General features: G+C 30.0%; 1 protein-coding gene across 1 annotated transcript; it reads left to right on the top strand.

Annotated features, from left to right (window-relative positions):
* On the top strand, window positions 1-2,125 carry LOC109815540 (cytochrome P450 83B1). The gene is made up of 2 exons (XM_020380291.3): window positions 1-1,019; window positions 1,329-2,125. The coding sequence occupies exons 1-2, from the start codon at window positions 132-134 to the stop codon at window positions 1,935-1,937; spliced, it is 1,497 nt and encodes a 498-aa protein (XP_020235880.2). The 5' UTR covers window positions 1-131; the 3' UTR covers window positions 1,938-2,125.
* The last annotated feature ends 12,070 nt before the right edge of the window (window positions 2,126-14,195 follow it).

The raw sequence follows: 14,195 nt of genomic DNA, 5'->3' as shown, positions 1-14,195 counted from the left end.
TACTGCTCTCATATTTATGAAGTTGGCCTTACATGCTTATGCCCCCTTTATAAGTTTTGTATGATTCTAATACAAGAATATGCACTACGCTGTTTTCTTCCTCCTCTGGGTTATAGCCATATAACATACTGATGTCAACAATTCTAATTCTATGCCTTACTCTTCCCTTGCTATTGTTATTCTTCTTCCAATACCTTAGAGCCTTCAAGAATCCATCTCTTCCACCTGGTCCTAGAGGCCTTCCCATAATAGGGAATCTTCATCAGCTCAACAATTCTTCTGTTTTTCATCTGCTACTATGGCAACTCTCAAAGAAATATGGCCCTCTATTTTCCCTTCAATTAGGTTTAAGGCCAGCCATAGTTATTTCCTCACCTAAACTGGCCAAAGAGATAATGAAAAACCATGACCCTGAGTTTTGTGGACGACCTAAATTATTTGGCCAGCAGAAATTGTCCTACAATGGGTTAGAGATGATATTTTCACCATATAGTGACTTTTGGAGAGAAATTAAAAAACTTTGTGTTTTCCATGTCCTTAGTCCTAGACGTGTCTCAGGATTTTCCTCAATAAGACACTATGAGGTCAAGCAGATGATGAAAAAAATATCTATGCATGCCTCATCTTCAAAGGTTATAAATTTGAATGAAGTGCTAATGTCTCTTGCTAGCACTATGATATGTAGAATTGCCTATGGAAGAAGCTACGAAGATGAAGGAAGTGAAAGAAGTAGGTTCCATGGATTGCTCAATGAATGTCAAGCCATGTGGGGTACCTTGTTTTTCTCAGATTATATTCCTTTCTTAGGTTGGATTGATAAATTGAGGGGACTGCATGCTCGTCTTGAAAGGATTTTCAAGGAGTTGGATACGTTCTACCAAGAAGTCATTGATGAACACATGAATCCCAATAGAAAGACTCCAGAGCATGAGGACATAATAGATGTGTTATTTCAAATGAAGAAGCAGCATTCATTTTCTGTAGATATCACAAATGATCACATCAAAGCGATCATCATGGTTCGAAGTTCTTTTCCTTGCATTATCATTTAATTGATCACATCATGTGTTTATATTTTTCTTTTGTCTTTTACTCTTTTCTCTTTAGGTGTCTACTAATTAACATGAATGGATGATTATGCATCATTTTCCAGCTAATACAAACAAAAGAAGAATACAAATCTTTTTTATTTTATTCATAGACATGGTTCCTGTGTAGTGTGACAATTAAAGATTAATTTATACTTGTCAGACGAAAAATTCTTTTATTTTAACGCCGGCAGAAATTTATATTAAACAAATTATTAACTGCTGATTTCTCTCTTGCAGGACATGCTTGTGGCAGGAACGGATGCAACTGCAGCCACAGAAGTAGGGGCCATGACTGCACTAGTAAAAAATCCGAGAGTAGTGAAGAAAGTTCAAGAAGAAATTAGGAGTTTGGGAGGTAAAAAAGATTTTCTAGATGAAGATGATATCCAAAACTTTCCCTATTTCAAGGCTGTGATAAAAGAGACACTGAGATTGCATCTACCAGCACCTCTACTTGTGCAAAGAGAAACAAATGAAGCATGTACTATAGATGGCTATGAAATTCCAGCCAAGACATTAGTGTATGTGAATGCTTGGGCTATCCATAGAGACCCCGAGGTTTGGAAAGATCCACATGAGTTTTTACCAGAGAGGTTCTTAGACAGTACTATAGATTTTCGAGGGCTAGATTTTGAGCTAATTCCCTTTGGTGCTGGTCGTAGAATGTGTCCTGGTATGCCTATGGGAATTGCCTCGTTGGATCTTATTCTTGCTAATCTTCTAAATTCGTTTGATTGGGAATTGCCAGAAGGAATGAAAAGAGAAGACATAGATACTGAAGTGTTGCCAGGGCTTGCTCAACATAAGAAAAATCCTCTTTGTATTTTAGCCAAGTGTCGAATTTGAAAGTTTGGATCATAAAAATGTATAATTTTATTGTTAGTACCTGCCCATGAGCATATGGTAGATAAAATAAGGGCATGTTGATGTTACGTAAATTGTCTGGCTTTGATCTTTAGGTGAATTCTGTTTGCTTAATTTCCTTTACGTATATGTCAAGTTTGATTAATAAAAATGTATTTATTGTTTGTACCCTTTCCATTAGCATAAGGTAGATAAAAATTAAGGGCACGTTGATGCTAAGTGAATTCTCTTGACTTAAACCGTGGCCTTGGCCTTGATTTTAAGATATATAACACATATACAAATTAATAATGGGATTTTTACTTCATTAAAATTTCTTTAATAATCAAATTTTATGATTTATTTTTTGGTAAATACCAAATTTTATGAATTTGATTTCTCATATTCAATATTTTATTAAAGATTTATGCGGAAATCACATTAATTTAATAGTCTATCCAATGTCCCGAGTTAGGAATTAATTAAAAGATTAATTATTGGATGGGATAAATGCATGCAGGATGAATTTACATTCAAGGTTAGGGACCTTGGCCCCCTATTTTTTTTTCAATTCTAATTTTTTTTATGTATATATATATAATTATATAAATCAACTATTTTTACTTAGGGGTTTAGTTATAGAAATAATAACATTTAAGTATTTTTTATAAAATATTTTATTTCACTTAAATTTTATAATATTATTTGTGAAGACAATAACAATATAATTTTTATTTAGACAAATATACTATTTTTTTTTCTTTTTATAGTCTTTATATTGTAAAGATAAAACATTTGAGTGTTATTTATTTATTTTTATTTAATAATCTTTTTATTTTTTGATATGTTAGTGTTATTTTAGATATTATGAATAATTATATTTGCAATCAAATAACTTTATAAATATTTTTTCATATTGTTTTTATTGCACATCTAGGAATTTAATAATACATTTCCTTTTGGTTGCTAAATGTGTCGTATTCCACATATTATGATCATCATGTTACTAATTGAAAAATCACATTTTTAGAACTCTTTAAATATAATGTATAGTAATAATTTATCCATTCAAATATAATGAATATTGTACATTTTAAAAACTCTTTAAATATAATGAATAACGGATTAATATTTTAAGTTGAACTTCATTAAGTCGTTATCTTACTCTACTTAAAGTTGAACTCGTTGTCAATATATTATGAATTTATGATTACATATCTATGCATAAGTCATACAAACAACCAATGTAATTCACATTCATTATGAGTATAATGGATTAATATTTTAAGTGGAGCACGTTAAAACGGTATTTTAGTCAGTATTTAAAGTTGATCTCGTTGTCATTATTGAACTTTATAACTACAAATTTATGCATACATCATACATACAACAAATATAAATTTAGATTAACCACACATCGGATTAGTGGTTAAGAGTTGAATTGATATACAAGAATTTTAGGTTTTAAATTTGGTATTATTATTATATTTTTAATGAATAAAAAAATAAAAATTTACATTCATTATAAATATCAAACTCTCTTTAGAATTATTAATCTCGACCTAATGATGAGAAATTGAAACAATATAAAAAGAATCTTAAGTTTAAATTTTATTACTGAAGTTTTAATGAATAAAAAATATATAATTCTCTTTGCGTATCAATATCAGAGATATAACTACTGTTATTGAAATTTTGATGGCTAAAAATATATATAATTCTCTTTGCGTCCGAATCAACATCAGTAATATAGCTACTCCTAATAGATTAAACTCAATGCAGCATGAAGCGATTTATATATGTTTGCATTTTGTTGCATATTATTTTAATTTTACTATACAAAACACTTGGATATATAATATATCACCCCCATATCATTTTAATGATTTTACTCTTTCTGCTTCAAATTAAGGTTTGAGTTTTGTAGCATTATATTGTTATACGGGAAAACTTTTATATATTCTTTAGCACTTTTTGTTGTCAATTGGCATATAATTTTGTTACTTTTATATTCTCTAACATTATCATAAAATCAAAACTAGTAATATAAAACTACGAAAATAAAATTGACTATTGTTAAATGTTTGAAAATATAAGTAGAAAAAGAATGAAAGAGAATATTATATTGTAAGAAGAATTACTATTCTAAAAGTAAATTTTTAGTGGACTTCTAGTGCAACTTAATAATCAATTTACTTTCCAAAGTTTACATACTGATGTGTTCAAATTCGTATACTTGAAAATAAACACGTTGAAATCTCACGAACAATACTCAAAATAACAAGAAATATGAAGGCAAATTTAGAAAATAGATAATATTTTTTATATTAAGATTCACTTTGTCACCTCTTTATATAATACAAAGGTAATCGGTATATTGGCAAATAATTAAGAAATGTTTTTAATACCAACGATAACAAAACAAGTAATATGTCAATGATAACATTGAAATAATTAGCACTTATATATGTCATTGTTTCCACAATCCTCCACCAATGACAAATAAGTGAAAGAGAGATAAAACAAAATTTAGGCAAGGAAATACTGTTGTGCTTAAGTGTTATTGTCAATATGATTGAATTTACACATAGTGCAATGACATAATGCCTTATGTCCAAAAAGCTAATTATTCTTGAACTTAATGAATTTAAGATGAGACTCCCACCCCACAACACACATTATTACCTTTAAAATACTAATGTCATTTTGTTTGCTTTATTACTTCGTTTGATTACTGTCGAATACTTCGTCTGTTTGTACTTTTCACCTCCTCATTGCAAAAAGAGCGAATTTTTGATATACACTATTCAACTCCCTTATAGTGTGTATCTTTCTCTCCAACACTTTTAACATCCATGGTAATAGAACAATTAATATGTTACATTGAAATAATTAACACTTATATGTCATTATTTCACATTAAATAGTAAGAAATTTGAAAACAAAAATAGTGATATAAAACTCAACTCGACTCACTTTTGTGAGTCTATAAAAAATTACCTAACCCATTATGTGTTGGTAAATTAAATAGATTGATTCCACTTAAAATTAAAATAAAATATTAGACTTAATAAAAAAAATCTCTTATAATTTTTATATATTAAAATTATAAATGTGTTAACAATGATGGACAAAGAAAATGTCAAAGAAAAGTAGCGGCATGAAGTATTAACAAATATATCAACTTGACATTGATTATCGCAATTTGTAACAAATATGCATAAAATTTAGCTAGTGGTATAAATATACATCCACATAAAATAGCATTTGAGAACTAAAAAAAAAAAAAAACAGTTAAGTGGTTCAACATAGAAACCAATTTATAATTCAACACGAGTTAACTTGTGATAGTTTGATTGTAAGTAGGGATGATAAAGTAGGTTGTAGCCCAATGGGACAGCCAATAGACATTTCAACTCACCTGTTGCTTGATCCACCAACTTGACAAGTCAAATGGTGAGGCAAGGCAGGTTAGCCTATAAATATTATTTTATTTATATTTACTTTGTGGTCTTTGTAGGCTTTATGTATTGATGTAATCTTACTATTGAAGAAATATTAGTATTTGTATATTATAATTCTTAAGAACTATTATAATTGTGTGTTGTTAAAAGACTATTTAGTAGTGGTCTTAATTGAAAGATAAAAAAGTTTTAGTAATTTGTAATTTAATTTGGTCAATTTGAAGTAATAATAAAATAAAATAAATATTCCTTTTCAATTTTAGTGCGTCAATCTACCAACTCATCCTTAAGCCAAAAGAAACCAAGATTTCTTGCCTACTTTTAGCAAGTGGGTTAGCCCATCCTACTTTATTTCTGGGTCAGTCCATTCTACTTAATTTCTGGCATACTAGTGACAAAACATACCAAAGTGAGTCATACTTATTTGATTTGTCACCCCTACTTGTTATAAATAGTTTGAACTATATTTTTCTTATAATTGAAACAAACAAAATTTTTCTAATCCAATTCAATTTAACTCATGATAAGTTAGGTTAGTTCTCGAGTAGAGTTAACTCAAAATATAATGAGATTCTCGTTTTATGTCTCTTCAAAAATATTTTATATTTATATAATTTTTCAATATTCTATAATATAAAAAGTCACTTTTTACATTTTTTTAAAAAAATTACTTTAAAAAGCTTATTTCTCTAAAATATTATTATTTTCTTATTAAAAGATCTTATTATTTTTATTTTTTACTCACGGATTTTGACCTGTCTACACGGCTCTAGTTGGTCAAAAGCTTGGCTCCTTCAACAATTGAATGCTTCCCAATGTCTCCAGCAAACCCAATTCCCATGTCTTCCTTAGATCTGTGATGCACTTTGTCAGATTCTCATAATAGTCATGGCCTGAGAAGAAATTCCCATTTCACTTTCATATCTCTCATACCCCCCCTTTTTTCCCGGATGACTCTTTGGATTCCTCTGTTTGAGGAACTTTACAATTGAGTCAAAAGCCACTTTGCTATATAACTAATTTGATTAAATCAATTCAATTTACTTAGATTTAAAAAGAAAAGGCAAAGTATAAAATAATGTAATGAGTGGAAAAACACTGAAATTTGAGACAAAAAGTTCAATGTAAAAAACCAAGTTATCATTATGATCCACATTCGGAATATACTTCCAGCAAAGCCATATTAAAAGCCCAACCCAATAAAATCGGGTCAAAGCATTCCATAAAAAAAAAAATAGTTCCGCATGTGGCAATGGCAAAGAGGGACATGCTATTATAGTTTTAATTTTTTAGTTGATTCTATATTCTTCTCATTGTTTTATAAAAATTAAATATCTTACTAAGAATATAAATAAATAATAAATAATTAGTATTTAAAATAAAATATAATATTAAAGGAGAATTTTTATTCAAATATAAAAAGTGTAAAAATAGTATATGTTTGAAAACTCAAAAAATACAAAGAAAAAAAAAAGAAAAATATTCCCTACACCAAAAAATCACATTTAGTGACTATTAATGTATTGTTGAGTAGCGATATACACGATCATTAATTTTTTTTACTGACAATTAACTAATGGTCTCGGTAAAATTATTGTCAGCATTTTGATGTTCTATTGAATAGTCAAGAACACTAAAAAAAATAAATTAAAATAAACAGCAAGTGTTGCTATTTTAATGGTGGATAATGTTTCAAAAAAAAATTCCATTCATTTACTAACTTTTATGTATTGTCCGTAAAAGATAGTAAGAAATAGTCTACCCAATAAATTAGTTGTTAAGTTGATTCTTATTACTTAGATACATGTATATCAATTTAAACATATTACGAGACATGTTAGTTCTTTTGAAAGTCAAGATTATTTTTAGATATGAGATATTTTCTTTTTTGCTTTAAAATGAAGAGACATTTTTTTGTTTTTCTTTCAAAATTCGGAAACCCATAAAAATTATTTCATATATTAATTCTCCTCTAAATAACAAGTATTCACATGGCCAATAATTACATCACTCCTATCCAATATTACATTTATACTTGACATGTTGTATTTGTTAGGAGTAACAAAGCGGATTAATTTATCCAATTTTTTATAATAAAAAAACTCAATTGAAATATTTTAATATACATTTCACTTTAACTTATAACATTATTATTTTATAAAATTGATTAAAGGAGTTATATTTTTTCATGTAAAAGAAAAAAATAATATATAATTTTATTAAAAAAAAAGACATTATACGTAAAAAATATATTAATAAAAGCATGTGATTAAAATAATATATTTTTATTTCATATAAAATGATAATAATTACTTAAAAAAAAGAATTTAAATTATAAAATTAAAACATTAATCCAACATAAATTCACTATAATTTTATCTTTTAAAAGTATAAAAACAAAACAAAGTGGATTGTGGAGGATGACTCATCAGGTTAAAGAATTGAACTTGTCCAATTGATAATGAGTGAGTTGGTGGACATTTATCCAACCCAACCCACTAAAAATGGGCAGGTTGACTCACCAAATTCAACTCACGTTGTCACCCTAGTGCTTTTGCCTCAACAACATTTTTTCATCAAAAATTTTCGAACAACATGTCTTAAGTATTTGCAGTAGTTTCTGTAATTAGATAATACACAAATTACTAACACTTTTGGTCCAAGCCCATGTTTCCAACACAACTACTCAAATTCTTATCTTATTCATCCAAAGCAAACTCCAATTAACAAACTAAATGGACTTTGGTGAAAGAAATAAAATCCACATTTGATGTTGGAAATTTTAGTAAAAGGTCAATCTAGTTTCCTCTCCATTAAAAAAAATTCACTATCATCAATTCAACACTTTAGAACTCTCCTCTACAAAATAAAAACCACATAACATAAAAGTCAGAATAGTTCATAAGATGATTAAACACCAGTTATCAATTCAACATGGACAATAGTGAAAACAAGATTGTCTTTGCATGTGAAAACAATGACAATACCTTTTTTTACTTATACCATATTAGTCATGGATAAAGATTGACCCAAACTCTAATACAAAATTCTCCATTTGACATAGTATTGGTATAACTTCACCCTTCATTCAACAACAAGGATGACGCCTTTTTTAGCACTCTATGGTCAAGATCCACCAATCCTTGTTGGTTACATTATCAACAATGCAACCTTTCGATCCCTTGATTATACCTTGCAACACATACAACAAATCTCAAGAGTCAAACAAATCTCAAAAGAACATGCCAACAAATGATAACTCAAGCAAACAATTTGTTAATCTTACATTAGAATAGGTTATTAGGTAGTGTTGAAATTCCAACCATATTGGCATCCTCCCAAAAACTTGCAAAGAAGTTCTTGGTCCCTCCTAGATTTGAAGACACATTATAGTAGTAGTCTATGAATTGGATCTTCCTCTCTCAACTCGTGTTCATCCAATCTTCCACTTGCCTTTTCTTTGCGTTTACCTTAGCAACCCACAATCACTATTTTTATCTCTGGCCTCTCTCCAACCCTCAAGAAGAAGAAGACAAAAACCCAAAACCTAACCTTAGGTGATCTACCTCACACTCTAGAACGAAAACCACTTAAATGATACTCGCTATTATCCACTTACCCCATTTCACCTATTCTCAATCTACCTCGTTCATTCAAAATACCCCCTACCCCCCTCATCATAACAATTATGACGTGCCTACAACTTTCCAAAACCCATTGCCCAAATCTCTTAAACCTCTCCACAAATTTCATTAACTGCCACGCTTAACCACAACAAACAAATATTAAGACTTTTGTAATCACTTCCTCTCATCCTTGAATTATCCACTTCATGGATCTAGGCTACCTCCATTTTCAAACAAAAACACAAATTCTTACCTTACAAACAAGGTCTTAAGCCATTCAATAACACATGATAACCCACACACTAAAGCTACAACCAATAGTCTCAGACCTAAACAAATTAGTCACAAACCCTAATGGTTAAAAGACTTTGTTTAATCTTTTAAGAACAAATCCCACCACATGGAGGGTGCAAATCTTGTTATTGTTAAAATCTTTGTTTTAAAAGTTGTATTTTCATATTGACATATCTATCATGGATGAATTTACATTTTTTATTTCTTTAGTTATCTTTGACTATCTTTATATTTTCCACAACTTACCTTTCATCCTAACATATACTCACTCATGATATTTTGTTCTTCTCCAATAATTTATTTTACTTTAATAGATATTTAGGTTACATGAAGTATGTTTTCACTTTCCTTTTGTAATCATTACAAAAACATAAGAAACAAAAACTATTAATCATTTGTTATTAAAAAGTGATTTTGGTATATTTTTCATTTCTTGTTTAATAAAATTAAATTTTTATAAATATTATTACTCAATGTTAATAAATTAATAAACACTGATTCAGTTGGTAAGAAATAAACTTATATCTAATAAGAATGTTAGTTTGATTTCTATTGCTGATGTGAAAATCTTACTAATGAGTAATTTATAAATTAATATACACCTCTATATAAGTTTTATTTTTAAGTTTTTATATTTGTCTTGATTATGATGACCCCCATAATTTTGATGAGTTCATAATCTAACAGACCTAAATTTTTATTAAAAAAAACTCAATGTTAATAGTATTAGTATGGTACATTATAAAAAAAGGAAATTTTGATTATCGATATATATATATATATATATATATATAATAAAAGGCTTAAGAAATAGAAATTTCAACATACAATTTATCAAATGATCCAGTCTTATTTCATTTGACCAACTCTTTAAAATTGTTTTTCTCATTTGAATGCATTTAGCAACTACATTCTAATGAAAAAAGCTACAACTTAAGTAAAAAAGAGAAATTAAGGATATAACATCATTTATTAATTAAAAAAAATGTTACAGTTAGAAGATACCTACTGCATGCTGTGCTGTATAGCTGTGATACGATGCCCTCCCAAATGCATACGATTGATATTTTCCAAATTTCAATCGGAAAGCAAAGGAGGAAAAATATGACTTTGAGTCTTTGACCCTTCCCACATATCCTTCACTTTCACACCAAACCCAAAAGGAGAGAGAATAAATATCATAATCATAAGCATAAAAACCAAAAGACAACATTGTAAAATAAAGGACACGGTTTTTTATTTTTTATTTTTTTATAAATAAAATAAAACTCTGAACAACAAATAATAGTTTAATCCTTCAATTATGATTATATATGTTAAAGCCAATGGAAAAGAAAAGACTAAGATTAATTTACCAAATATCGTTCTATCATAATTAATAATCTCAATCTCAAGATTAAACATGATATTACATTACATTATTCTTATACAAGATCAAAATTTAATTTTACCTATATATAAATTTGCAACTGAAAGTATATATATTATGAGTATGAAAAAAATTATATTTCTTTTTTAAAAAAATAAAAAAATACATTCTAATCCATAGATTAGTATATAGTAGTTCAACATTCTACGTTTATATAACGAAAAAACAATTTATTAATGAAAAAATTTATATTTATTTTCTGTTGTGTATGAAAATAATATAAGATGTAACAGTTAAAATAATATGAATGATATTATAAATGATATTAGTTTATGACATAATGAGTTAAAAATATTTAAGAGAAGACTATTTTTTTTTATATATCAGTAATGACAATAAAAAATGAATTAAATTTTTATGAATTTATCTTCACTCTTATTGCTAATAATTTTTTTTAGTTTATAAAATAATTTACGTAATGTCCCATATCTAATAATTATGTGTGTTACTGTTTAGATTTGTGACGAGTTTAACTTATCATAATTTTGTAAACCAATAAATAATTATTTTTCTGATTATATTTTTCTAACACATTGATTTATATTAATATATAAAGAAGATATCTCTTTTAGTTTCATATTTTGTTTATTATTATATTTTTTATTTTTAAAAATTAAAAAATATATTTTTTATTAAATTCAAAATTTTAAAATAAATTAATTAATTATAATACTAATTAAATTATTAATGTAACGACTCGCCATGGTCTCTACACTTAGTGGAATCGCACTATTACTAGTGAACTAAGAGAAATATTAAGTTGGATAACTCATACATACATGTATAGATAAGAATAAAAATAACTAAATTTCTTAAATACAAAATAGAACGCCATATATGTACAGTCATCCCAAAAATAATATTTTCTAGTGTCGGTCAAGCATAGACCAAACTGTTACCCAAAATGATAACTCTAACACGAGGATCAAAACTCCCTGTCTCGCAGCGGACACCTCAACTCCAAGCTAGCCCTGACCTGCTCTCATACCAAGTATGATCATCACAGTTCCACCACATGGAAATAGAAGGGTAAGTTAGAGTTCAAAACCAATCATACAAGTACAGAATAAAATCTATACTACACATCATTCAATTATCAATCATGTTCAAAGAGTCACACCATACACTCTATCCAACACTATTCATGCATAAAATACAATCCACCAATCATAAAGTCAAACACCACACTTCATCATATTAATATATAATCATGCAATAAATGCATCTCATGACAGATATCAATGCATATCAATCATCTAATGCGTCGTCACGCATACACCTAGGAGATCTCCATAACAATAGAGTTGTATAAGTGACATTCCATCCTACCGAAACCACCCCAACCGTTTTCACGCCCAATGCGCCCGCTCGGTCACAGCTAAACAGGATATAATCCTCACTCGGGTTTACTCGGATGATGTCACTTACACAATTGGAAGTCCAGATCCACCGTCAAGTATAGCACAGCTGGGTACAGGCTTACCACGACCTTGGCATGCATAACCAAGTCAATTGTGGAGTTCGCCCACCGACTATCCGCAAGGATCCACGCACCTTCTTGAGTACTTGGTTAAGGGAATAACCCTCAACCTCATACCCCGCTCCAACACTAGCTAAGGACTTAGAGGAGACTCACCCAACCCAGTAGCCTATCTGAGCACCACTCTCCCAAATCTAGTAGCCTCTCTGAGCACCACTCTCATATATCTGTGGCCTATCCAAGCACCACTCTCAAGAGACTCTATGTGAGCTTTTCTAATTCGAAAATATTTTTCCTCTCCTCAAGTCCTAGGCTAGACTCATGCCATAAGGCATCACATGCAATTATGCATCATACATCATACATGGTCTGCCCACCATCATGATCAACAATCATACACATGTCATAAGACATCACATGCAATTATGCATCATACATGGTCTACCCACCATCATGATTAATAAACATACTCATACCATAAAGCATCACATGCAATAATGCATCATACATCATACATGGTCTACCACCATTATGATCAATAAACATAACCATATGAACATATACACATGTCATATCATATTCAAACATTCATAAGTATCATCACAAAGCATACATATGAATCACCCCTCACCATACATCATATATCATACATACATGATCTAAAACTTCAACTTTAAAAATGCATAAGCATCAATCCATTCATAAACATATTCACGCCCGGCGTAGCCTGAGCTCGCCCAGCCTAATCCCAACCTGAGAGTCCTAAGACTCATCCACGCCCAGCGTGTTCAACTCATGCTCGGTGTCCTTAAAACAGAGACTCCTAAGAGTATCCACGCCTGACGCAACCAAATCACGTCTAGCCCAACCTCCAACCCGAGAGCCCTAAGCTCTTCCACGCCTAGCGCGCTTAACCTGCACCTAGCCTAATCCCAGTCAGAGAGTTCAAAAACTCTCATCCAAACCAACAAATCTAGCCACATGCAAACACAAAAAAAACACAATGCATAGGCTTCATACAACGCAAAAACAAACTCAAAATCTACATGCACCCATCTGATGCATCAATTCCACCCAAAAACCCCATTTTTCCCAAAACCCCAAAAAATGAGCGAATTCTCCGATTCAGCCATGGATCCTCAACTTTCATGCATCAATTGAGTTTCTAAACTCACATGCAACTTAAATAACAAACATTCTAGCTTCCCTCACCTGAAGATTGACTCAAAATAGCCAATAACTGAGAAGAAGTAAAATTTCCTTCCGAAGCTCAACTTGGAACTTCAATCCTCCCAAAGCAAGCTTTCTAGTCTGAATTTCAAGAAAAGCCAGAAGGCGTTAGTGATCTATAGGAGAAAATGAATCATACAGAGAAATTTGAGAGAGAAAGGAATTCACAGACCCAGAGTCATTCTCTCTAAAACCTCTCTCTAAAAACTCATTCTCCTCAACTGCCCCCAACTCCTATTTATAGACATTTTGGAGTGGGCAGAACGGCCTGTACCGAAACCGGAACGGCCCATTCTGCACTCCCTCAACACGTACAAAAACCACATGCAAAACGGCCCGTTCTGGAACTCATCCAGAACGATCCGTTCTCCATCCATAACAGCCCGTTCTCCAACCAGAACGGCCCGTTTTCCCTCTAGAACGGCCCGTTCTCAACTACGATTTTTAGTTCAATTTAATAGCTTGGAACGGCCCATTCCAAATTGGGAACAACCCGTTCTAGACTACTAAATCAGCTACATTTTTTTTTACATTACAATTATAATTTTATTATTTTATTATTATTATTATTATATTTTTAATTGAGACACAAAATGTCTCGATGTACTAGTTTAATTATAAAAGGAAAAAAAAAGAAAAAGAAAAAGAAAAGTCGTAAGTGGGAGAAAAAAAAAATGGAACTATGGAATTGGTAAAAATGGCATGCAAAATGGAAAATAAAAGGTGGTTCCAGCGGTG

The sequence above is a fragment of the Cajanus cajan genome, chromosome 3 (assembly GCF_000230855.2).
Source record: "Cajanus cajan strain Asha chromosome 3, NIPB_CcT2T_4, whole genome shotgun sequence".
NCBI lineage: Eukaryota > Viridiplantae > Streptophyta > Magnoliopsida > Fabales > Fabaceae > Cajanus > Cajanus cajan.
This window is presented reverse-complemented; position numbering and strand designations above follow the sequence as displayed.